Below are 27300 nucleotides of genomic sequence, written 5' to 3' on the forward strand. Positions count from 1 at the left end.
TAATGCATAGCATTATACATGTCCGTAAGGATATGTGCTTTGCATTATGGGATCTATGATAAGTAATGTGGTTATTAGCCTCTTTTGAAGGGATTGAGGAGACTTCCCGTGCCCCCCCCCCCACCACCAGTAGTTATCTTGTGGTACATTGCTAGTGCTTCAGACAAAAGAATCCCCAGAGATGAATCACAGGCAACATGAAGCTAATGTCTCGAACAAGGTGTCCAAACCTTGGACCACTTACAGCAACCATGGTGAATACAAAAACTTAAAAGTTCCATGCCAGCTCAATCATCGCCTGGAATAACAAGGATCGCGTTGCTTGTTTGGGCGAAGGGCAAGCTTTGAAAAATAAGTTACATTCCCCTAAACAACACTCTCTCAAGATATGTTCCCTAAACATAGAGGACTATCTAAATCCAAAGCTGAAGTCATCGGCAAAATAGCCAAAGGCAAAGCAATTGACATCTTGGCTCTCCAGGAAACCCATGTGCCTGACACAGCCCTCAATCGACTAAAGATCCCAGGCCTAATTCTTGTGTCTTATAACTGCCATCCCAAGCAGCCTGGACTCAAGGACATAACCCAATGTGTACCTGATGCAGAATACTCCATAGGTATTAAAGTTCAAAATACCACCATCTACAATGTCTACAAACCACAATCACAATCCTGGCCTATTCAGCTGGACCGCCCACCACCTCACCCTGCTATCTATATTGGTGACTTCAACTCTCATCACACCATGTGGGGCTCTATTCTTATTCTTCTAACACTGGGACGGTAATAATCTAGTTAACTGGATGGATACATATAACCTGTATTTGCTTTACGATGCCAAGCAGGAAGGCACTCTCCACTCAGCCAGATGGAACAGAATCTAAACCGCAGATATGTGCATAGTTTCGAAAGACCACCCTCTGCCAACAATCAGAACCATCCTCAATAGATTCCCTAATAGTCAGCATTGTCCTACACTAATAGAGACAGGCATCAATCCCAGTCATCAGCAGAACACCAGTCACAGGTCCAAATGGAATGTATTTCAGAAACAAATCGAGCAAACCATTTGAGCAATTCACCCCACTCCTAATTGCTATCCAAGATTTGTTAAACTAATCAAAACTGCAGCCAAAGCCTCTATTCCTAGTGGCTACAGAAAACAATACATCCTGTGCTGGAGTACAGAAACTGAGGAACTTTTAGCCAAATATGAAAAAACTGAAGATCCAACTGTTGCTAAGGAGCTCATAGCAACACTTGATAAAAACAGAAAGGAAAGATGGATCTCAACCATCCATGAACTCGATTTCACCACATCTAGCCAGAAAAGCTGGTCACTTCTGAGAAAATTAGATGGAGCAGAACCAACAACACACAAAACAACAAAGATAACTCCTGATCAAATGGCTAATCATTTATTGAAAACCTCCAAGATAAGTCCCAACTCTATCAGAAAAATTACTGTGCAATCTTCCATCAGACAAATCCTGAAGACGGGCTCTGAACTTCCTGAACTTGTACACCCATTATAATGACTTTAACTGCCAAATCTGTGGCGGGAAGCCAAAATAATTGCCATTCCCAAACCAGGGAAAGATCCAAATGATGTGAAAAATCTACGACCTATCTCCTTGTTTTGCGCCACCTTTACACTCATTGAAAGAATTCACCTTAAAAGAATTTCACAACTCATTGAAAGAGCACTCCAGATTGAACAAGCTGGTTTCAGGCCAGGAAGAAGTTGCTGTGACCAGGTCCTGGCCCTGACAACACAGATTGAAGTAGGCTTCCAAAAGAAACTTAAATCTGGAGCCACTTTCACTGATCTAACATCAGCTTATGACACAGTCTGGATCAGAGGCCTCCTCCTAAAGCTAGGAAATATTATAAGGTTCAAAAAAACTTTCCAGCTTTTTTTGAATCCATTCTCTCCAACAGAAAGATAAGGGTCCATATTGGGGGAAAAAAGAGCAGGCTCAGATTCCTTCACAACAGTCTCCCTCAAGGGCTCTGTGTTATCCCCTTTACTTTTTAACATCTAGTGTACGACTTATCACATACCAGCTCAAGCAAGTATATGTACGCTGATGACCTAGTGATCCTACATCAATCTACCTCCTTTGCCAACCTGGAATCAACTTTGAACATAGATCTGAACATCCTGAAAGAGTACTTCAAGCAGTGGTACTTGAAGCCAAATCTAACAAAAACTGTGTCCACAGTATTTCACCTGAACAATGCAGAGGCGAATCGACACCTCAACCTTTCTTCCTGTCCAACAAAATTAAAACAAGAAACAAAATCATTTCAAGGCTTGCTGGAACAACCTGGGGTTGTGGTGCAAAAGTCCTAAGGTTGTCTGCACTAGCCCTGGCATTTTCTTGTAAAATCTTGTATAGAGAGAAATTTTAAAATAAATTCTTTCTATACTGATTTTACTTAGGAAATTAACTTAGATTGATTTGCTTGTAATTTTTGTAAATATCTAACTGTTGAATTACTGTACAACAACAAACAACAAAGAAAATTATAATAAATTTAGCTTAATCCTTTATCCAAGTGTGAGCAAACAAAGTTTGCGCCTGATAGTATCTTCAGGACTGGGTTAAGGTGGTACAACATCAGGGCAACTCGTTGCAAAGGTGGAGCAAGCTACCAACACTCCTATCTCAGTATCTCCTATAATGCAAAACACATCTCCTTGCAGATATGTCTAATGTTATGTATTAAGGGAAGGGCCACTACCCAGACTAGTTTCGACCTTTATTGAGGTCTCTTCAGTGGGAGCCAGGCCCAAGTGGAGATATCAGGCGGAAGCATTAGCAGGTCATCTCTACCTATAGGAATTGCCAATTGGTGTACCACCCTTTTTTAATAATTTACTCTGGATTTAGAGAAAGATGTTGAAAGTTTATTTTTCACTTGGTTAGAGTATAATAAATTTAGTTTAATCCTTTATCCAAGTGTGAGCAAACAAAGTTTGCGCCTGAAAGTATCTTCAAGACTGGGTTAAGGTGGTACAACACCAGGGCAACTGGTTGCAAAGGTGGAGCAAGATACCAACACTCCTATCTCAGTATCTCCTATAATGCAAAACACATCTCCTTGCAGGAGATTAAAAAAAAAAAAAAAAAAAAAAAAGAAAATTATGTATAAAAGAATTATAATAATAGAATGTTTAAGACAAAGAAATATCCCAGACGGATTAAAAATAAGACCTAAGGCTATCACTCTTATGAAGGTCAAGAATGTACGGGGCTTCCCGCCTTAACGCAGCGACCTAAAAAGGTGGTTACCCAAGGGAATGAAAGGGTAGCAAGATCCGAGGTCGTTGGAGCAGCTTAAAAGGGGGAGACATCTAGGGAAAAAAGATCGTCATCACTCGGAGGTCAAGCAGTAAAGTTTTCATCGGAGGAAGGTCAGTCGTCATAGTTGGAGTTCGTCGGGGAAAGTCAGTCGTAGGTAGCCAGCGGACCGCTAAAAGAGGAGAGGCTGTTATCGATGGTTGTCGCTGGATAAGCATGCTTTTGCCCAGTTTTGTGTTCTGGCTCCCGGTTTGTGTATGTCCTGTCGATTCTAGGTCAAGAGACCCATTCCAGCTAACAGACACCCGAATAAGTTAGGTGGGTCATTTAAGCAGTGAAAGAAGTGAGTTCCGGACTTCCAGCCGCCAAGGTGTCTGATGAATTCTGCCAGTAGAAGTGCCCCGTTGTTGTCGAGAAAAAGGTGCCCATGTGTGAAAAGAAACGGAGTGAAATAGATGGTAACGATCTCAAGGATCTACCGATGTGGACTAGATAATTTAATACCAAGTAAGGTCTTCTATATATGATTAACTAAAGGCAAGAATTGCAGCAGAGATTGCTCTAGCATATTTGTTTGTTAGTATTTACTTCAGGACTGAAGGCAATTAGATAAAATTGAGAATTTACCTGCTTAGTTGTGAGCTAAGATAATGTTTATTGTTACCTATTATATACCATAGTAGGTCATTTCTATTATATGAATTAAGTGTAGGCACAATTATTACCATAGGCTGTGTATGTAATGAAAAATTGTTAAACGAGGTTGAATAAGTTAAGATCCGAGCTAATGTTAATGAGAAGTACAGAGTCAGAATTGCTTTGTGTGCCAAATATTAACCTTTAGTGTAACTTGATTAGTATGAATAAATTGTTTTATTTGTCATGCATACCTGATTCATGCACACCAATGCACTACTCATAAAATTCGAACCTATGTGACCTAAGGGTTTGCCACGACTGTAGAATAGTTTTACGTTGCTTGATAGAGTGTTGAGAGATAGAAGTATTTTTGTGCTAAGCGAAGTGTTTTTTTTTCTTTTGGAAAGATATTTAAATCTTATCTGTGATTTCTGATGACGCAGTCAAAATAAAAATAAATTTTCAGAAATCAATATTGAAGAAATACGCTTGCTGTTATAACAAAGCAATTCGGCTCTAGCCCGAGGCAAATTCCCAATTTATAAAATTACGTGCAAGTTAATAACATAGTACAACCTTGAGAAGAAGCGGGGTCAAAAGGTTAAGGAAAAGGATTAACTGGAGTTGAATAAATCAAGCAACGGATTAAAACAAAACGGAGTTACAACTGTATAATAAGTAGAGCATAATAAGTTAAGAGAAATTAAGTAAAGAAGAAATATTGAATATAGAACTTTGAACAATAACAAAAAAAAAAAAGAAAACATAATTTTACACTCTGCTTAAATTTTGTGAATATTGTGCCCCTGTCTGGGAAAGAAGTGCACACACTAACATTATAGACATCCAGCTAAACTCTACCATGAGCACAATTAGTGGGACAGTGAGAAGCAAATTTATTAAATTCTTTAATCGAGGCTTGTCTTCTCTGTATGTTTGGTGGAGCAATGTTAGCAATGTTAGATAGGACAGGCAGCCAGGAGAGAGGGGTGCTTCTCACTGAGCACAATTAGTGGGACAGTGAGAAGCACCCCTGTCTCCTGGCTGCCTGTCCTATCTAACATTGCTCCACCAAACATACAGAGAAGACAAGCGTCGATTAAAGAATTTAATAAAGCAATAAGCAACCCACTCCTGCCCCTACACCAGACTCTCATAAATCCACCTATTCTTCACCTAAAATCTAGAAAGCGTTTCTGGTCCAGGGACAAACTCTCTTCAGCTGCCCTGCCATGAACACTTGACATGTGGAGAGGATACTGGTCCAACAATCTCCTAAAAACAGCTTCCCAGTAGAAGATCCCTGTGCTCTGCAGCCTGGTTTTGCTCTTCCTAGGAAGGTCATCATTCAACAGGATCAGAACTAACCAGGGCAGATGCGACTACCTACTACATAAATGGGGGCTGTTAGACCACCCTTATTGTGATTGTTCTCCCATGGCTCAGACGATTACTCATATTGCGAACGACTGCCCAAGGTGATGATTTGACGGTGGTGGTCTACAGGACATCCACAAGGTGACAGATGAGGCCTTAAATTGGCTTTCCATACTGGATATTGACCTGTAGCTGTTCTGTATTCCTTTTATCATAAGAATAAATAAATAAATAAATTAGCCTCTATACACGAGTTGCCTAGTTGTGAGGTTACTTCACACACAAACTTTGTTTGCTTAGACTGAGATAATGGATTAAACCAACAATATAATTTCTTGGCATCTTTAATTTATAGTATAACTAAGTGGAAAAATTTTCAACACTCAGTGTAGACTCGAATTGCAATGGCTTCCAGAATAAGGGCAGTCATTTGTATGGAAGGCAACATTGGTGCTTTCTGCAGTAATGTTTCGTGGTTATTGCTAACAGATGGAAAGGGCAGTGTGCCAAAATTTAAGCAGAATTACACTATTATTTCTGTTACAGTTCAAAGTGTTTTGAACCGTAGCTGCTTCTAAGAATACAGTCTCTGTGATTTAAAATCGGACCTCTGTAGTAACTTCACTTTTTTCCACCTGAAGAAATGATTTTCATCTAAGGGAAGTTGGTCTAATCCACTTTTTGGTAGTTCAAACTGAATATATTTTTTTATGTTCTTTTCTTTTGGTAACTGTGGTCTGTCTTGTATTTTTGTTTTAATCCAAAAAGTGTAAGCAATAAGGAGAGTCTCTTGTTCAGATGCATTCCCTGTCTTGAGGATGAAATTTGTTCTGCCCTGGAGGTTAAGGTTTTGAATATCCCAATTTTTTTGGGCAGGTTAATGACGGGAAGTAGCATTTAAGTGTCTGCCTGTGTGTATGGGCCTCCGATAGACTGAACACATGGAGTGCCATGTTCTTGAATACCTTTAGTATCCAAGAAGGCTAGATCCTTTTTTCCTCTAACTGAAGGTTTTGCATGGCAGTTTTTAAGCATGTAGAGTTTTTCAATGTAAGACAATATCTTGCCAATGTGCTTAATTAGTTCGGATGCCAAATGCTGTGCAAGTTTATAGGTAGAGCAATTTATGGCATGAATAAGGCATAGCGGGGACTCCAGGTTGGACCTTAGGTAGCCCATATAGCTTGGTGTGTGTGTGTGGGTGGGTGGGTGTAAAAATGTTTTTATTTATACAAAGTTTTCGTTGGCCAGCTTGTAATATTGTCTAAAAGACTTATGGCTTTATTTTTTATCAATGTTGTGGGATTCTCTGCTACTGGAATGTATGTTGACATATCTGATAGCAAGTATTTTATTTTGTTATTGTAGTCAACTGTTTAAGGATTGTCATAGCATTTCCTTTGTCTCCTTTTATTATAACTAAGTTATGGTTCAGTTTTAGATTTCTCAAGGTTATATTTACTCCCTTGAATATGTTGAATACCTTTTTTAGCAAGTTTGGAGTTTCTAGCCTAATAATTTCAGCTTCATCTAAAGGTAGCCTTTTGATGGTGAATTCAATGTTTGTTTTGATCGATATGCATGGCATTTCTTTGGCAAAATTTGCTTAAAATTAGATCTTAAAAATGTGTTAGATAATGCTAACTTGAGCTAGCAAAAAAGTCCGGCTGTAAATACTTAATTTAGTTATTAAATTTAGGTATTTCATTCCTGTCTCTATATAGTTTATTCCATAAATCTTCAAAATGAATAACTACAACTACGGAAATCTCAATAAAGTGAATAAAACTTGCCAAGAAATTATATTCTTGTTTAATTAATTAACTTTCTATATATGCATATGTCACTATATTATATCCAGAGATTATACATACCATAAATGAGAGAAACAATGCACAACTGGATAAAAAATGCCAAATGTCATGACCATCATAAAAATTAAAAATGAGACATCCTTTATTATGATCCCTTGACTGAGATGGTGTTTTCTATATGAAATGAAATTTTTAAAAAAAAATTTAAAAAAAGGAATAAATTTTTCTATAGAAATTAATGATCTTAGAATATTTACTAATAACTTAAGGAAGCTAAAATAAATTAACAAGAAAGTTATTATTATTAGAGACACCTCCATGGAGTCTTATACTCATCAGGTCCACTAACATTCCAACTGAAAACCAAATATGAACCTTCATTTAGACAAGGGGCAAGGAACCTTTTTGAACCAAAGAACCATTCCACCAAAAAAATTAATTAAAACAAAATTTTGGGAGCCGCAACTTCCATTAGATTTTTCCTGGTGACTCAATGTTGCAGTTAGTTCAAACTTAGGTAAATTTGTTTTTAATTCAGTACTTCCAGATATCAAATACCACTTTTATGTTTGCATATAAATTTTTTATATGTTCAATAAATAAAACAAAATTAAGTTTGATTAAGATTTTAATCACAAAACATTATTATTATTATTATTATTAAACAAGACCTCATGGAGTCAAAGACTCATCTAGGAGGTCCTTTTATCTCACACACATCTCATCATACCGGGTCTTAAACACATTCAAACTCCTTGCAGACACCACACTCTCAGGCAAGGCATTCCAATCATTCACAACTCTGCACGAAAAAAACCTGCCTCTCACTCCCCTACTCACACCCTCTTTATACAGTTTCCAGGGATGACCTCTGGTTCTCCCCTGATCTCCCACTATTCTCTGTAGAACTTCTCCACCATTGATCCTATAACAACCCCTTACCAACTTGTAAGTCTCTATCATATCTCCCCTCTTCCTTCTCTCCACTAGACTCTGCAAATTACATCTTTTCAATCTTTCCTCATACTCAACATTCCAGAGGTCAGAAACTACCTTAGTCAGTCGCCTTTGGACCCTTTCCAACATCTCTTCATCCTTCTGAAAACCAGGTGACCAAATCTGGGCACAATAGTCCATGTGTGGCCTAATCAAAGCCTTATAATGGAACAAGAATCTCCCTACTCCTACACGTCAGTGTCTTCTGCATCATTCCCAGAAGTCTTTATGTTGTCTTCACAATTTTGGCGATGTGTCCCCTAAATTTTAGATCCTTATCCACTATCACCCCAAGATCTCTTATTTCCTCTACTTCCAACAATATATTCTCACCAAGCATAAATTCTGCATCCCATCTTTGTTTTCCAAATTTTAAAACCTTACATTTTGCAACATTGAACTCACATCCCCATTTGCTTGCCCAATCACTCAATTTATTCAAGTCTTCTTACAAGGCCACAACATCTTCACTACTCTTTATGGTTCGTCCCAACTTTGCATCATCTGCAAACAACTGAATATCTCCATCCAAATCTTCGCCAATATCATTAATATACAAGTTAAATAGTAATGGCCCTAAAACAGACCCCTGAGGCACTCCACTAGTGACTTTCCTTTTCCTGGATATTGATTGCATCCCCATACACAACTTGTTGATACCTATCAGATAGCCAGTCTCCAATCCAATGCACTAATCTAATATCCAACCCCATCTGCTCTAGTTTGACTGTCAACTTATCATGAGGTACTCTATCAAAAGTTTGTGAAATCCAAGTATATTACTGTGTATCCTTCTCATCTGTCCAAGGAAGCAGTCACTTTATTGTAATAAGTAAGTAGATTACTAAAACACGACCTCCCTTTAGAAAATCCATGCTGTCCATCAAAGATTATACCATTGTTGTCAACCCAACTCTGGATCCTAGTGCTCACAAGCTTCTCCAACAACTTAACCACAACACCTGACACAGAGATAGGCCTATAGTTTGATGCTTGAGTTCGATCACCTCCTTTATGAAGTGGCACAATCTTGCCCTCCTTCCACTCTTTAGGGACTTGACCAAGTGCAAGACTCGTATTAAAAAAATATGTCAAGGCAGGTGTCAACGTTCTGGCACATTCCTTCAGAATACGCGGTGATATATTATCAAGTCCCACAGCCTTATTTACATCTAGTTTACTCAAATTGCAAAAAAGAATTAGTCTGAACAAGAATACAATATTATGTATTTTAATACATATTTGATTGTTTTAATTTAAAATTCACTATTGAGACTTTTGATTTTGCATCTTCTCAGCCAATTGACTTAAATCTGGATTGTATGTCGTACACTTTAATAGTAATTTGGCTTTCAAACTTTCATCAGTCAATTTGTTCCTATAACTTTCTTAATGTAATTCATTGAAGAGAAAAATTGTTCGCAATTGTACGTTGAACCGAAAGTGTCAAAACCCCAAAAGCCAGTCATCTGGTATTTGAATAATTAGTTGGGAAAGAATTCAACATTTAAATATAATTTCCTGTAGTGTTTCTTCCATAGTTTCCTCATTTTCTTCGATTTGTGCTACCATTTCCTGAAGTTTTTGTACCCAGATGCTTTTATTCTGAATTTCCAGAAGCTCCATTTGTAGTTCTGCAATTGATATTCTGGGAAAAGCTTCAATATCTATTAATTTTAAATTGCAATTTAACGGATGTAATATAAATTTCATCATCTCCTGATGTTTTTTAAAATCCTCACATCTGCTTGTGAATGAATCTAAAATTACAGTAATCATTTCAGCAAATATTTTGCATTTTTTTTAATTTAAATTCAATCTATAATTTTTTAGATTTATATATCAAATTTATATAGCAAAATATATAAATTTTTCTTCAGTAATATCTTCGAAAAACACTCTTAGTTTCTTTTCAAAGGTAATGACTTTCCTCTAGTAATTGTAAGGCTGTGTTTCCCTTCCCTTGCAACTTCAAATTTAGCTTATTAAAATGTTCTGTCATATCAAGCAAAAAAACAAAAATTTTATATCCATCTGGGATTACTGAGAAGTTCCACATGATTTACGTTATAATTTTTAGTGGTTAAGAAAACTGTTACTTCTTTTAAGCACTGAAAAAAACGTTTTAATGCTTTTCCTCTTAATAACCATCGTACAGATGTAAATGTCACTAAATCTTTATGCTGACTACCTAGTTCCTCTAAAAATGTGTCAAAAAGTCTGTGATTCAACGCCTGGATTCAGATAAAATTGATCATTGGCACAACAACATCAATCACTCTTTTTAGTTGTGGTAATAATACCAAAGAATTTGCAACTAAAGCTTCTTGATGCAAAATGCAATGAAATGAAATAACTCCATGTAGAATATGAGTAGAGAATAATTTAACAAACCCTTTATTTTTTGCAATCATAGAAGCATTGTGACCATCGGTCACAATGCATACTATATTATTAATATTTATATTTTTATTCTGTAAACTTGTTAGAAGGATTTCTGAAATATTTTGACCTGTAGTGTGTCCTTTAAATGTTGGCAGATCAAGAAGTTCTTCTTGAATACTGGAAGATGTGAAATATTTAACCATCATGCAGCATTGTGCTCTATCGGAAATATAATTTCATTCATCAACTGCAATAGATATAAAATCGGCAGAATTAATATCCATAATTTGCATATTTGAAACTTCTGCAGAAATCGGTTCTAGTCGAAAGAGGTAAACCTTTAATTTTTTTACGTATCTCTTCTTTATTTTTCATATCCTTAAATAGAATTTCAGAGACATTATACATGCAATTTTTTTAGAAATTCACCATCGGTAAAAGGTTTTCCCGCTTTTGCTATTTCAAGAGATAACAAAAAACTTACTTCAGTAGTATTCAACGATGATTTCATCCAAGTTGACAAATTTCTTTGCTGAAGCAATGTTTTCTTTTGTAATTCTTCAATAGTTTTTTTTTCTATTATCACTCTCATGATATTTTTTACTGAAGTCTAAATGTTGTCCTCGAAAATGTCCTCATTACTTGATTTGTTATCTTGAAGTCGTAGATGGCAAATTAAACATTGCGGATTTCCATTTGCTTCTATAAATTCAAATTTCTCTTTCCACATTTTATTGAATCCTCTGTTTTCTTCGATTATTTTTCTTTTTCTTGAACTCATATTAGGAGGGTTATTATCAAAAATTTACCTGCAAGTAAAAACACAAATTCAACATAATAACATAATAAAAATTAATTTGTGCATAACATAACAGTAACCCACCGTAGCGCAATTGGAAGAACAACGGAACATTGCGCCCTTTGATTGGAAAAGACCTAGGTTCGATTCTCGTCATGACGAGGGGAATCCTTATATGGGCCTTTTCAGTTGAAGGTGAGTTAGCCGATCTCATACGGTGGTAGTGTACAGACAAATCGGCCTTCAGAACACACGCAATTTACAGGCAAAAAATACTATTGTTGGTGGTGATGATGGGCAATAGATGGCGTTGATGGTAGTAGTGTTGCAGTTGGAAAATTAAGTAGTAGTGGAGAGGATGAGATGTATCTAGCGAAGTAGAGTAGAGTAGTGTGCCCTCCCACGATGAGCTCTTGGACCCCCTGGAGGTGTCACGTAGTAATAATAATAATAATAATAACATTACCTGACACTAAATTAAACATGAGTTTAGTACCACAATAAATAACTAACAGAATATTTACTTTGACAGTTAAAATCCGTATGTATCTAAAAACCGTGGTGTTTGACAGGACAGCTGATCAATTAGTTCAAATTTTTGCCGTGGCGCTAGTTACCTTAGAAATTTGTCACGCATGTTACGTATGCCTAAGGTAACTAGCGGCACGGCAAAAATTTGAACTAATTGATTAGCTGTCCTGTCAAACACCACGGCAATTAATACAAACAACTGAATATTGTTTTTTGATATGGCTTGTTCGTGGTACTAGATACTACACATCACATGTGTAGTATCTAGTATCTAGCACCACGAACAGGCCGTATCAAAAAACAATATTTAGTTGTTTGTATTAATTATGCATCTTTTAATTCAACATAAAAGAGCTGCACTTTGTTCAACCAAGAGCCGCATGTGGCTCCAGAGCCCCTGGTTCCCGACCCCTGATTTAGACAATACTTGTCATACTTTGGTTTAAATTCATTCACTGTTACAGCACTTTCAACTGACTCTAACAACCCATTCAACTCAGTCACCACTCTCCAAGCAAAAAAATCTAGTCCTCACTTCTTTTCTAACTAAATTCTTACTTAATTTCCAGGGATAACCTCTAGTTCTCCCCCATACTAGCCAGGTATTGAAAAATTTCATCTGTGTCAATCCTATAACAACATTTAAGTAACATATGTCTCTGTCATATTCTTCCCCTTTTCCTCCTATCTGTCAATTTTTGTAACCCACAAATCTTCAATCTATCCTCATAAGGAGTAACCATAGACTGCCATCATCTTGGTCACCTTGCCTCTGGATTCTTTCCACCTCTTCTACATCTCCAAGGAGCCCAGATGTCCAGATCTGTGAGCAATAGTCAAGATGAGGCAGTATTAAGGTATGTCTTAGGTATGACAATCTCCTTATCTCTGATTGTTAGTGTGTTCTTCAACAACCAGGTAAAAAAAGCCATATTACAAAAGTCACTTATTTTAGTGACTTTTGTAATATGGCCTCTGAATGTTATCCAGAGTCCATTAGCACCCCTAAATCCCTGCCCCATAATTTTTTGCAGTTCAGTTCAGTTCCATTAATGCAATATATAGCTGATAATCTTTTCATCCCAAAATGCATAACCTTACACTTTGCCACATTAAACTGACAGCCATTCTTCTTTGCCCATATTGTTAGTGTCATCCTGCATGATCTGCACATCATGCTGATTAACAATTGCTCTACACACCAGCAAATAAATGAATATTTCCTCTCAGAATCATTTCCTATATCATTATTGCACAAGTTAAATAGCAGTGCCTGAGTATAGAACCCTATGGCACACCACTAGTCACACCTTCTCCTGGACTCCACTCCTCCGTAAACTACTCTCTGACATTTGTCCATTAGCCACCTTTTTATCCACCTCAGCAGCTTCATCCAAATCCATTTGTTCCAGTTTATATAAGTTTAAGTTCCATGTGGTATCCTGTCAAATATTCTTCTTCTTTGAGTGCCTTTTTAGGCATGGACTCTACAAACGTAGAACACATTTTTCTAATTTCTGCATCTCAACGCGTGGATAGGCTTATGTGTTTGTCAGACATGTTGTAATAGATTAAACAGTATTGATATGAACACAGATGGATAAGAAAATAACTATTTATTAACTTAAAAGCTAATATTTTGCTGGTATTACATCCAGCATCTTCAGAGCACACAACACAAAGTTTGTTACAAATGCAAGACAACCACAATCTGGTGTAACAGTGGGGCTAGTATAAGTAATTGCAGCATGCAACACAAGACTAAAGTCCTAATAGGGCACCATCTAGGTTAAAAAAAAAAAAAAAATTTAAATAGTTCAAAGTTTTGAAATAGTAGTCCAAATAATAGTCTTAGAAAGTTTGAAAAAAAATAAAAATAAAATAAATGTAATAAATATTAATTTGGTCTTAGGATCACTGTCTCCCAAATCTTTGGTAGATTTATACAGCCATACTTGTTAAGGTTTGGAGCAATCCAAACCTTAACAAGTTAAGGCCTCTGTTGATTCCAGGAACAATCTCTCTGACTTGTAGAAGCTTCTGTGCACTACTTTTGTTTCTTTCCAATTGATCCTGTGTGCAGGGGTATCCAAAGCATGGTCTGCCAGACCCGACTTGCCATAGCAAAAGTGTTGGATATATTTTTTGTGTTCACTGAGGCAGATGTCCACAGTTCTTCCTGTCTGTCCATAGTAGGTTTCATGGCAAGAACAGGACACTTCACAGACTCCTGGATGTGATAAAGGAGTGCATTTGTCCTTAGGTAAATGGATGAGAGTTGCTAATCTTACATAAGGTTTAAATACTGTGCGTAGTTGGTGTTTGTTAAGCACCCTAGATATCTTTTCAGATGTGCCTTTAATGTATGGGATGGTGATAGTTTTGTTGTAGTCTTCTGTGGTAGATAGAGGGGATTTCTGGGTAACATTTAGTATGTTATCTATCTTATGGGGATTATAACCATTGGTTAAAGTGTGACGTAGGTGATAAAGTTCAGCGGTGAGAGCAATGTCATTGGAACAGATTGCTCTAGCTCTATGAGTTAGTGTTTTTAAAATACCATATTGTTGAGAAGGGTGATGGTGTGATTGTTTGTGTAAGTATCTCCCTGTATGTGTGGGTTCTGCATCTCAAAACCATACTTTTATAATGGATTGCATTAAGTTATCCTTTATATCACAATTCAATTTTCCAAGTCTCTTTTTCAATATGGCCCACAAATTTTCTATTGGGTTAATGTCAGGAGAGTTACCTGGCCACAGAGGCAATTGGATGTTGTGATTTTTGAGGAACTCTTGCACTTATGTTTGAAGTGTGGCATGGAGCAAAATTCTGTTGGAAGATGAGTTCTTTATCTTTTTGAATCTGTGGGACTACTCCTTTCTCCAATATTTTTATATTGGAGAATATATATTGTCACTTCAGCATATTGTCAAATGGCAGAAGTAATCTTGGACTGTGATGTGTAAAACAATAAATTAAAGATGCCAAGAAATTATATTCTTCGTTTAATTTTTTATCCAAGTGGAAGCAAACAAAGTTGGCGTGTGAAGTAACTTCATGACTGAGCAACTCGTATATAAAGGCTAATGACTTCACATCACTTGCCTTAGTATCCCATAATTCCAAATATCCAACAAAATGTCATATTGTCATTTTTTTTTGTTTTAACAAAAGCATTTGGCAGGGTGCCATGTGATAAGCTGATGAGACCTCAATAAAGATCGAAACCACTCTGGGTAGTGACCCTTTCCATAATGCATAGCACCATACTTGTCCATAAGGATATGTGCTTTACATTATGCGATACTATGGCAAGTGAAGTCATTGGCCTCTGTATACGAGTTTCTCAGTCATGAAGTTACTACATGTGCAAACTTTGCTTGATTCCACTTGGATAAAGAATTAAACCAAAAATATAATTTCTTGGAGTCTATAATTTCTCTTCAAGTCTTTGAGTGGCATAAGAGATTCAAAGGTAGGCAAGAAGATGTAAACAATAACTCCAGAAGTGAGCAGCCAAAAACAAAAACAACAAACACAAATGTGAACAGGTGTGAGATTTGGTAAGTCTGACAGATGATTAAGTGTACGATTAATGGTTGATGATTGCAAATTAATCGACAATTAGGGTAATTTTAACTGAAGAATTAGGTATGCGAAAGATTTCTGCGAAGTTTGTGCCTCGGATCTTGATGAATGAACAGAAGCTGCAGCAGGTTCAAGTTGCAACTGATCTTTCTGCAAATAAGCACATGTTTCCAAGAATAATTACTGATGACAAAACATGTACTTCCAGTATAATCCAAAAACAAAATGCCAGAGCATGCAGTGGAAAACTCCGAATTCACCATGTCCAAAAAAAGCATGCATGTCATGTCATGTTTACAGTTCAAGACCATGCTGGTGTGTTTCTTTGATCTCAAGGGGATAGTCCATTATGTATTCATTGCACAGGAACAAATGGCAACCAACAATGCTATTTAGAGGTGCTGAAAAGATTATGAGATTCTGTTCGGAGAAAAAGACCCGAACTGTGGCATGACAAGTGGATCATCCATCATGACAATGCGCCCAGCCAGAAACTCTCTCACTCATTGTGAGAGAGTTTCTGGCCCAAAAATTGATTACTGAATTAGGTCATCCTGCTTATTCACCTGACTTAGCTCTCTCTGATTCCTGGGTGTTTCCAAAATTAAAGACTGCACTAAAACGATGAAGATTTTCTGATATGGGTGATATTGATAATGTGATAAAGGAACTAAAGAGTGTTCCAGAAAAAAGAGTTCCAGCCCTGTTTCCAAAAATGGGAACATCATCTAAGCCAGTGTATACATGCACAAGTGGACTACTTCAAAGGCAACAGTAGCCACTAATGTATAGTTCCGAACATAGGTTTTGTTACAGGCGCATTCCAGGAATTAAATTGTCCCACCTCATATATTAAAAAGGAGAGGCTTTCAAGGGTGTGTACTTGTGTCCATTCAGCATGTCATCTAGCATTGTTTTCCTTACTCTTCCTCTGGGTCTTTTTCCGTCTATTTTTCCTTCGATGGCATCTGTGATGATTCCATTCCCTCTCAGAATATGTCTGATCCAGTTTCCCTTTCTTCTTTTTATCCTCTTTAACAGACTTCTTTCTTCTTCTACTCTTTTTAAGACTCTTCATTAGTTATTTTATCTGTCCATTTGATTTTTTCCATCCTTCTCCAAATCCACATCTCAAAGCTTTCCAAAATCTTAATTTCTTCTTTCTTCAATGTCCAAGTTACAGCTGCATAGAAGGCAACACTCCACACATAACATATTATTAGTCTTTTCTTTAGGTTTCTATCCATTTTACTTCTGAATAAATTCCATTTTCTATTAAAGGCAACTCTTCCCATTGCTATTCTTGATTTTATGTCACTTTTACATCTTCCATCACTGCTAATAACACTTCCTAGATATTTCAATGTCTTTACTTGATTCAGTTTTTCCCCATTTATTGTGATATCCATATTTGCCCATTTCCTTGCTATTTTCATTACCTTTGTTTTTCTGATGTTAATTTTCATTCCATAATTGATACAGGATTCCAGTAATCTGTTCAACAGATGTTGTATTTCTGTTTCAGTATTTGATAATAATGCCTTGTCATCTGCATATCTTATTGCAAATATCTGTCTACCTCCAATCTTTATTCCTTCTTCCGAATTCTCCAGTGCTTCTTTTAACCGTTAAAAGCTGCTTCAGAATACATGTTAAACAAAATTGGTGACAGAGAACAGCCTTGTCTTACTCCTCTTCCAATGATACCTGGTTCTGTTGTACCATATATGTCTCTCACCATGGCAGTTTGTCCCATATATAGTGAAATAATTAGCCTTCTATCTTTCCAATCTATACCAATCTTTTCCATTACTTCCACCATCTTATCCCATTTTAAAAATATCAAAAGCTTTTTCAAAATCTATATAACAGATATTAACTTCTAACTAAGATGAAAAGCCAAATGGCTATTTTTTCTGGCAAAGTTAATTAAATTAAGGGGATAAAAATCCTTTATTATTTTACAGCCAGTATGCGAAACTCTAAGATCGAAAACTACGATCTAAGAGTTTCATGCTGAAGAACTATCGGCGAAACCAAGCGTAAGTGACCACCTAGTAGTACAACACCCAGGCAACACAAAGCAAAGGTGGAGCAAGCTCCCTCACTATCCTTGATATTTTCTCATAATGTAAAAACACAAAGCTCCTAGGAGATATAATACTGCTTTACATTATGAGGAGAGGTCACTACCCAGACCGGTTTCAACCTTTTTTGAGGTCTCATCAGTGAGTAGCTAGACCTGCTTGATATCAAAGTTTAAGTGAAAAGAACTTACATACCTTCACTATATGAATGCCAGAAAGGTGTGCCCAAAAAAGGTTGAAACCGGTCTGAGTAGTGACCTCTCCTCATAATGTAGAGCAGTATTATATCTCCTAGAAGCTGTGTGTTTTTACATTATGAGAAAATATCAAGGATAGTGAGGGAGCTTGCTCCACCTTTGCTTCGAGTTGCCTGGGTGTTGTACTACCAGGTGGTCACTTATGCTTGGTCTCGCCAATAGTTCTTCGGCATGAAACTCTTAGTTCGTAGTTTTCGATCTTAGAGTTTCGCATACTGGCTGTAAAATAATAAGGGATTTTTATCCCCTTAATTTAGATATTAACTTCTTTATTCACTTCCAGACTTCTTTCACTTACCATTCTTAACAGTCCAATCGTATCTCTTGTTCCCCTACCCTTCCTGAAACCAAACTAATCTTCTCCAAGAAATTCTTCCACCTTAGATGCAATTTTTCGTGTTAAGATTCTCATAAGTATTTTTGTGTATGGGAAATGAAGTTTATTGTTCTAAAATCCTTGCAGTTCACTGCATTACTTTTCTTTGGTATAGATATAAATATTAAGGTCATAAAATCTTTTGGTAATTCTCCTTTGTTATAAATTAAATTTATTATTATGGTTATTTCTTCAGTTCCTTTCTTCTGAAGTTGTTTCAGGAATTCTGCAGGTATTTCATCTATTCCTATATAGTCAACTACAACCCTACAAACTGCATCAAAAAGAAAAGAACAGAATTAATCAAGTCAGTGACCAAGTGATCAGAGGAAACAATTAAAAAGCTATTACTGCATTATGCCTGCACTTCCAGAATTTATGGCATGCCAAAAATACACAAAACCAACACACCACTATGACTGAGTGGAAGGAATCGGCAGCCCCAATTATCACTTAGCCAAGAAACTAGCGGCTATGCTCAAGGAGTTAGTAGGTCATTCCTCCTCTTACATAAAAAATACGCAACACTTCATAAACAAAATTAGAAATATCCCACTCGACAAAGATTTATTAGTCAGCTTTGACATAACTGCCCTTTTCACTAATGTCCCAATCAATGATACTGTTCTCATGCAGAACATATTTCCACTCGATATCATGGTCCTCTTTATCCACGTAGTTTTCTCCAGGTATTTAGTGTGGCAAAATAATTTCTACCTACAAAAAGAAGGTATGGGCATGGGCTCAACCACTCCCTCCCCTCCCCATAGCTAACTTTTACATGGAAGACTTCGAGCAATGAGCTCTAGATCTCCAAATCTGGCTCAGATACGTTGATGAAATTTTTGCAATTTGGCATCACAGCCATGAAACATTAAATACATTCCTAAGCCACCTGAACAAACAACACAAAATGTATTCAATTTAATATTGAGATTGAAAACAATAACTCTTTTCCTTTTCTAGACACACGTCTTCCCTCAGACTGCCTTTCCTTCATGGTCTACCACAAACCTACACACACAGGCCAATAATTACATAAAAATTCATACCACCATCCAACACAAAAACTAGGGTGTCATCAGCACCCTCAAACATAAATCCCTAACAACTGGCTCCAATGAATGCTGAACAAAGAATATGAAATTATTAGCCAAATGTTTATAAAAAAAAAATGGATACAATAAAAAAAAAAAGAGTTCACAAGATCCTCCACAAAAATACCATTAAAAGCAATCACATTAGAGGCATATCAGAAAAAACAGATAGAACACTACATGAATGAATATTAGGTCAACCTTCAAACCTACTGCAAAATTAAGAAATTTACTCAGCTTATCCAAAGATCCTCTTTCAAACCTTGTCCACCCATGGGTTTACAAAATTCAGTGCACCTGCAACCTACCTTACACATAGGGGAAACAGGGCACACCAATCCAATAAGAAAAGATGAACATAATCCCACATTAAATTCCTCCATTATGGTAAAACCATGCATTTCAAACACATAACAGAATCAAATGGAAAAGCACCAAGTCCCTATGCTGCACCAAAACATGGATTGAAAGAAACTTCAAAGAAGCCTCTAAGATACTCAAATATCATTCAAATCTAAACAAGAATGATAGATTAATAATTCCAAGAATCTGGAGGACCCATCTTCAACTCATATAGCATCCAGAACAACCCAAACAGAATTCTGCTTGGTTCTGTTATAAAACTTTTTTATTGAAAATAAAGAGCCAAAAGGCTTCACTTCAGCGATGTAAAATTATTCAAATTAAGTGGATATTGAATCCAACATTACTTCAGAGCTGAGTAAAGAAACTACAAGAGTTTCGTGCTGAATATAAAGAAACTATAAAAGTTTCGGTGGGTACAAGTGTAAGCAAAGCTTTCATGACAGAGGCAACTCATAGTAAACGTGGAGTAAACTCCGATCAGTATTTCCCATAATGTAAAACACATTATGATGTTATACATTATAGGGGGGGGGGGGGGCACTACGTTTCGACCTTATGTGAGGTCTTGTCAGTGGGAGCCAGACCCAGAATGTAAATACTCAGGTTGGAGTGATGCAGAACTTATACTTTACAGTACAAGTTGCCAAAAAAAGATGTCACATTATGAAAGGCACCAATAATTACTGAAAATAAAGAGCCAAAAGGCTTCACTTTGGCGATATAAAATTATTCATATTAAATGGATATTAAATCCAACATTACTTCAGAGCCAAGTAGAGAAACTGCAAGAGTTTCGTGCCGAATATATAGAACTATAAAAGTTTCGGCAGGTACAAGCATAAGCAAAACCTTCTTTTTTATATTATTATACTGATGTGCATAAAGAGTTTATTTTATTTTGTGAATTAACTTTATTTTTCACCAGAGATTAGGCTAGGGTAAATGATTAACAAAGTATTTAGATTTATCTTACTTTTGTGTAGTGTAGTGGCACGTAGCTTGTGCAATGTGTATATGTATGTTTTCCTGATGATCAAAATGTAGAGTGTTATTTTCTTAATTACAACTAATTACTCCAACATGTCTATTTTTGTCTTCATAAATTCTTCACTATAAATGTTGACCACCATGTAACCTTAAAATAAAAGAAAGTATTGTTGGATTAGATGACACTCATCTTCATCTCACAGAATCAGGGTTATACAAATAGTATTAGTTCCTTGTTGTGTATTACCTGAATTATCCATATCCAGTCAATTAGGGGAGGTGGAGAGAGAGAGCGAGAAAGAGAGAATGGCTGTTGAAAGTTAAAGAGGAAAGGTGCAGCAAATGAAACTGAAAGTAATTAATCATAGCAGAATTTGAAATGTAGAATAATGGGAGAGAAAAGAGAGTGGGAGAAATAGATTTCTTTAGGAATTCAGTTGTCAAGGACATAAACCTAAATAGATATTGACGATGTGCTCGAGTAGTGGGACAATTAGTAGAATGATTGAGGCTGTGAAAAGAAGAGGAAGTTCAGATAATCAGATAAGAAGAATGTTCGGGTTAGCAGGCTTGGTTGACTGAGTGGATAATGTATCTGCTCTCCAGCCAAAAGGCTGCGGGTTCGAATCCCGCTGTAGGCATGGATGTTTATGATTGTCTGTGGAAATACCAGTGGTGGTCAGCAGTAGATGGCGTTGGTGTAGTTGTGGACGTTTGGTGATTGAATGATGGAGATGGAGTTGTAGAGCGGGTACCCTCCCTCGATAAGTCCTTGGACTCCCTGGAGGTGTCAAATAAAAATAATAATAATAATTTATTTATTTATTCATATGCAGTTTACTCCCTTTTTCTCCCCCGTCCCTATTGGGGCGAGTTGAGTCCCCTCATGGGGGGGGGGGGGTACTTACGCCAGATAAACTGGCGGGGAAAAACCCTACTGTCCGTGCCCAAGACCGGCTAACTTGTTCATGGATCCTCAAATTCCTCACATCTTTGATGGGAATCGAACCTGGGACACTCCTTCCCCAGTCATATGGTTGTGAAGCGCACAGCCACTAGACTAACCACATGGACAACAATAATAATAAAATGATCTGATTACATATTTGGTTTAATCCTTTATCCAAGTGTAAGAAAACAAAGTTTGCGCCTGAAATATTTTCAGGACTGGGGCAACTTGTGATAAAGGTCATATTAAGTTCTGATCACTAACCTTAGTACCTTACCTTATACTATACCACCTTTACCACAAGTTTTCCCAGTTCTGAAAATATTTCAGGTGAAAACTTTATTTGCTTTCACCTGGATATAGGATTAAACCAAATATGTAATTGGTAGCATAGCCAAGTGAAAAAAGCTTCCATCAACTATCTCTAATCCAGAGAATTTTAATAATAAGGTGTTGACACCTTTTGACAACTGGTGTATGGTGATATGACTTTCGCATTACTTCCACCTTAGTATTACCACCTTTGGGTCTAGCTCCCACTGACTAAACCTCAATAAAGGTCGAAACTGGTCTGGGTAGTGATCCTTTCTATAATGCATTATATATACCTATAAGGATATGTGCTTTGCATTATGGGATACTAAGGCAAGTGGTCAGAACTTATACTACCTTTTTTATTATTATTATTATTTTTATTCAGGCCTCCAAGGAGTCAAAAGACTCTTCGAGGGAGGTCCTTCCTAAGACATAAAGTCTGTCAAGACTCATCGAGGGGAGGTCCCCCCCCTGAGAAACACAAAGTCTATCATCCCACTCTTTAAACTCACTGACCGTTCTCGCTCCCACCACTCCATCAGGCAATGCATTCCACGGCTCAACCACCCTCCACACAAAGAAGCCACTCCTTACCCTCTTGCTCACAGTTTCCTTTCGTAACTTCCAGGAATGGCCTCTTGTCATCACTCCTTCCCGCTGTTCAACCAAGCGAAAGAACTCCCCAGTGTCAACCCTGTAACCACCTCTCAACAGTTTAAAAGTCTCAATCATATCACCTCTCCTTCTTCTATCCACCAAACTCGGCAGTCCACATTCTCTCAGCCGATGCTCATAACTATCTTTGTACAGTCCTGAAACCATCTTTGTATCCTTTCCACAGTTAATTTATCCCCTTCAAATCCTGGGGACCAAATCTGAGAACAATAGTCCAAGTGTGGTCTGATCAGAGACTTATACAACGGAATGATAACCCTCTTATCTCTGCAGGTCAGTGTCCTTCTCATAATAGCAGCAATCCTCTGTGTTACCTTCACCACCTTTGCAATATGTCCCCTAAACTTCAGGTTTCTATCAATCATCAACCCCAGATCTCTTGTCTCCCCTACTTCCTCCAGTATAACTCCTACAATAGAGTATGCAGCATTCCATCGATGTTTCACAAACCTCAAGACCTTAAATTTTGCTGCATTAAACTGATACCCTCATTCATTTGCCCATCTATCTAGCTTATTTAAATCCTCTTGCAGGGCTACCACATCTGCACTATTACTAATAATCCTTCCAGCTTCGCATCATCCGCAAACAACTGAATATCCCCCTGCAATCCACTGGCTATGTCATTGATATAAAGGTTAAACAATATAGGTCCTAGTACTGAGCCCTGTGGGACCCCACTTGTAACTCTCTGCCTCCTGGAAACTGCTCCACCACACACAACTCTCTGATACCTATCAGACAGCCAATCCTGAATACAGTTGACCAATCTGACATTCAGACCCATGTGCTGCAACTTAAATATCAATATATCATGTGGCACCCTGTCAAATGCCTTCACCAAGTCTAAGAAAATTGCAGTATATGCCTTTCCCTCATCTAATGTTCTAGTAACTTTATTATAAAAGACTAGCATATTGCTAAAACAAGAGCGTCCTTTCACAAATCCATGTTGATTCTCACAGATAACATTACCCTCATCTGCCCAATGCTGTATACGGTCCCTCACTACTTTCTCCAAGATCTTAACAACTACTGATGACACACAGACTGGTCTATAATTAGACACTTCCAGTCTGTTACCACCCTTATGCAATGGTACTATCTTACCTTCCTTCCATTCCCTGGGCACCTTTGCCAAAGCCAGACTTTCAGTGAAAAGCCATGTTAAAGGCACTGTCAATTCCCTAGCACATTCTCTCAAAACTCGTGGTGAAATACCATCCAGTCCCACAGCTTTACTGACATCTAGAGTACTCAGTATCTGAAACACACTCTCCTCCTGTACCTCCAGACCTCGAAGCATTAAAACTAGCATTAAAACTGACTCATCTAGGATGAAATACTCCAATAAAGTGTTCATTGAACAATTCCACTATGTCCTCTGCATCAGTCACTCTATTCCCATTTTTATCCCACAATATCATTCTTCCACAGTCATTTCTCCTCCTACTGGCCACATAGCTAAAAAATTCCCTAGGATTTTCTTTGGATCTTAGGGCCAATCTCCTCTCATATTCCAGTTTCGCTTTCCTTACCACACTAGTCACTCTTCTGGCCTGTGTCTTATATTCCTCATGCATCTGTTCACCTGTCTCCTTATAGCTCTTCCATAGCCTCTTTTTTGCATGCAATTCCTGTTTAATATTGTTTGTCATCCACTTTACTCCAAATTGCGTCCTCTTCTTCACTCGTGGTATACAACTTATCATTGTTGATAACAAATATTCTTTCACAATTTTCCACGCACTAGTGATATCCAGGCCTTCCAATTCCTCCCCCCATGAAACTTCCCAACGTTGACATCTAAGACTATTATAATCACCTGCCTTATAATTCCACATAAGTTCCCATCTCTTTGATACTCCTGCATGTCTATTCATTTTCCAAGTCAACACCATATGGTCACTCTCTCCAACTAGTGGAAGAGACGTCAACTCAGTTATTATCAACTCCTCTGATGCTATAACCAAATCCAAAACTTTTGAACCTCTTGTTCCCTCTGTTACATGTTGCCTAAGACATCTGTCCCTCAAGAATTCTAGAAATTCCATTCCCCTATTGCTATATGCATTTTCCTCTCTCCAATTTATACTACTGAAGTTAAAATCTCCCATAACAATCATTCTTCTTGCACTTGCCAAACTTAGCTGTCTAAACATCTCCTGGTCCCCATCTTCTGTGCTACTGGGTCTGTAGCAACACCCCACTAAATATCCTGTCTTGCCTACCTCTACCTCACACCAAACGCTCTCAATATCATTTGTCTCACTTCCTTCCAAATTCTCCACTCTTAGAGGACATAGGTCTTCACTTATCATAAGCAGTACCCCACCACCACGCTTTCCCCTCCTATCCTGACGAAAAATGCTATACCCAGTGACTTCTATTCCTGTTGTTATATCCCCTTCTGTCAACCACGTCTCAGTGATTGCAATAATTTTTGGCCAGGCTGATGCTATCTGTGCCACCAATTCCTCTTCCTTATTCTGGATACTCCTGGCATTAGTATAAATGATATAAATGCCATTGTTTCTATACCCAGCATTATTCCTTCTAGACTCCACTGGGCTCAGTGTTACCTGACATTGTCTCCCTTCTCCCAAGTATCCATTCCCACAAGAGGGAATGGATACGTGGGAGAAGGGAGACAGTGTGTCCCAGGGAGAATCCTCCCTGGGACACACTGACTCGTTCAGAACAGCAATCTCTCCAGATGCCTACGTCCTTCCTCATTCAAATGTAAAAGGTCTCTCGCATACAATTCCCCTCTTTCCTCAAACGCACTCCAAGCATCCACGTATACCAGTCCTCTCTTGTCACACATTCTCGCTATTATGCCATTCAATATCACCGCTCTTCTGCTCAGCTCATCATTATCATACCTAGGCAACATGCACACTATTTTTCCTCTCTCTGTCTTCTTCCGTACAGTCTCAAGCAAAAATCTCATATCTCTCGCTGCCCGACTTACATTACCACTCAAGTCATTCGTTCCTACCATCACAATCATCTCATCCACCCTTTCACCTCTCTTAATTGCCATAGCCACCCTTTCTATTGTTCCTCCTGGCAAACACTCCTCACGCATCCTATCTTGAACACCACGGATTAGAGTAGCCATACATTATACCTCTTACCATTCCCTCTCTCCTATTGTTTCCATTCTCTCCTCTTCTAGCACTTCCATACATCTCTCTCATTCCCTCTCTCCTACTGTTTCCATTTTCTCCACTTCTAGCACTTCCATATCCCTCTCTCATTCTGTTTCTCCTACTACTGTTTCCATCCTCTCGTCTTCTAGCATTCCCATACCTCTCTCTCATTCCATCACTCCTACCGTTTCCATTCTCTCCTCTTCTAGCACTTCCATCTCTCTCTCTCATTCCGTCTCTCCTACTGTTTCCATCCTCTCGTCTGCTAGCATTCCCATACCTCTCTCTCATTCCCTCTCTTCTACTGTTTCCATTCTCTCCTCTTCTAGCACCCCCATACCTCTCACTCATACTCCCTAAATTCTCTCTCTCTCCTACTCTGATTCGCCTTGCATTTATCTCTTCCATTCTCCTAATCTTATCTTTCATACTTCTGCTCTCATTCACAAGACATTCCACCTCCTCTTTCAACTCATCTATCTCCCTCTGCAGGTCAGTCACTCTTAATCTAAATTCACTCTCCCAAACAAAACCATCTCCTAAACTTTCACAGTCACTCACTCCTTCCACATTATCAACTATTATTTTCTCATTCTCTCCTGTCACACTACTTGTCTTCTTACATTCATTCCCCATTCCTGGAGCAACAAAGTCGGATATCGATATATCTAATGTACTTATTTCCTCCAACTGCCTGCATTTTGCGCACATACGCTCTCCACTCTCTTTAACAAGCCACATATGTAATTCCCAAGACGCATACATGCCGCAAGTACTGCATGCCACAAAGTCCCTTATGATATTGCTAATAATTGAGTTCTTAAATGGTGGAGGACTTGGCGTTACGCCACTTGCGACTGCTGCTGAATCCATCATCATTCCTTACTGCAAAGTAGCGTAATCTTTAATAATTATTCAATTAATAAATAAGAGGGGAAAAAAGTACAAACATCAGAACATTTAAGTACTAAATATAATTAAATAAAATGAAATATAACTAAATACAGTAACTTAGCTTCGTTTTGTCTTCCACCGTTACGGGTTCGATTCCAACGGTACTAAAATATATTATATCGCGACAGCAACTAACTTCCAAAAAACAACCACTGAAGTACACTTGTATTCAGAGAAACAATTTAGCACTCAAAAATGTAGAAAAACAGGGAAAAAAGCAGACTATTCACCGATTAAAAATCACTTTCTTCTGCACAGCTCAAATTCACCGCCACGTACTACCACGAGTTGCCCCAGTCCTGAAAATATTTCAGGCACAAACTTTGTTTGCTTACGCTTGGATAAAGGATTAAGCCAAATATGTAATTGGTAGCATAGCCAAGTGAAAACACTTCCATCAATAAAATGATCTACACTGTAGTGTAAACAAGGTAGTACATATCTTTATCAAGTAGCTTTATTTTTATCCTCCTACATGTTTCGCCAATCTGTTTCTATTGGCATCCTCAGGGAATACAATTCAGTAAGCACAAAATGAAGGTTACAGACTAGGTTATAACCGATGGTTCTAAATCATACAAAAAAAATCATACGTTTTAAGTAAACCTGAGATCTCTATCCTCAAAAAAGGTTTCAACTTTG

The 27300-nt window shown here is 37.7% G+C and overlaps 1 protein-coding gene across 1 annotated transcript in view; it reads right to left on the minus strand.

The window, feature by feature from the left end:
- Nucleotides 1–27300, minus strand: part of LOC150102777 (SID1 transmembrane family member 1-like) — a 582520-nt gene that overhangs the window by 36445 nt on the left and 518775 nt on the right. The window contains exon 23 of the mRNA XM_090399394.1: nt 7199–7312. Coding sequence (XP_090255520.1) covers nt 7199–7312 — 114 coding nt within the window. The remainder of the gene's footprint in view (nt 1–7198; nt 7313–27300) is intronic.

This window comes from Typopeltis vanoorti, chromosome 10 (genome assembly GCF_054136105.1).
Source record: "Typopeltis vanoorti isolate ZY-2024b chromosome 10, IOZ_Tvanoo_1.0, whole genome shotgun sequence".
In the NCBI taxonomy this organism is placed as follows: domain Eukaryota; kingdom Metazoa; phylum Arthropoda; class Arachnida; order Uropygi; family Thelyphonidae; genus Typopeltis; species Typopeltis vanoorti.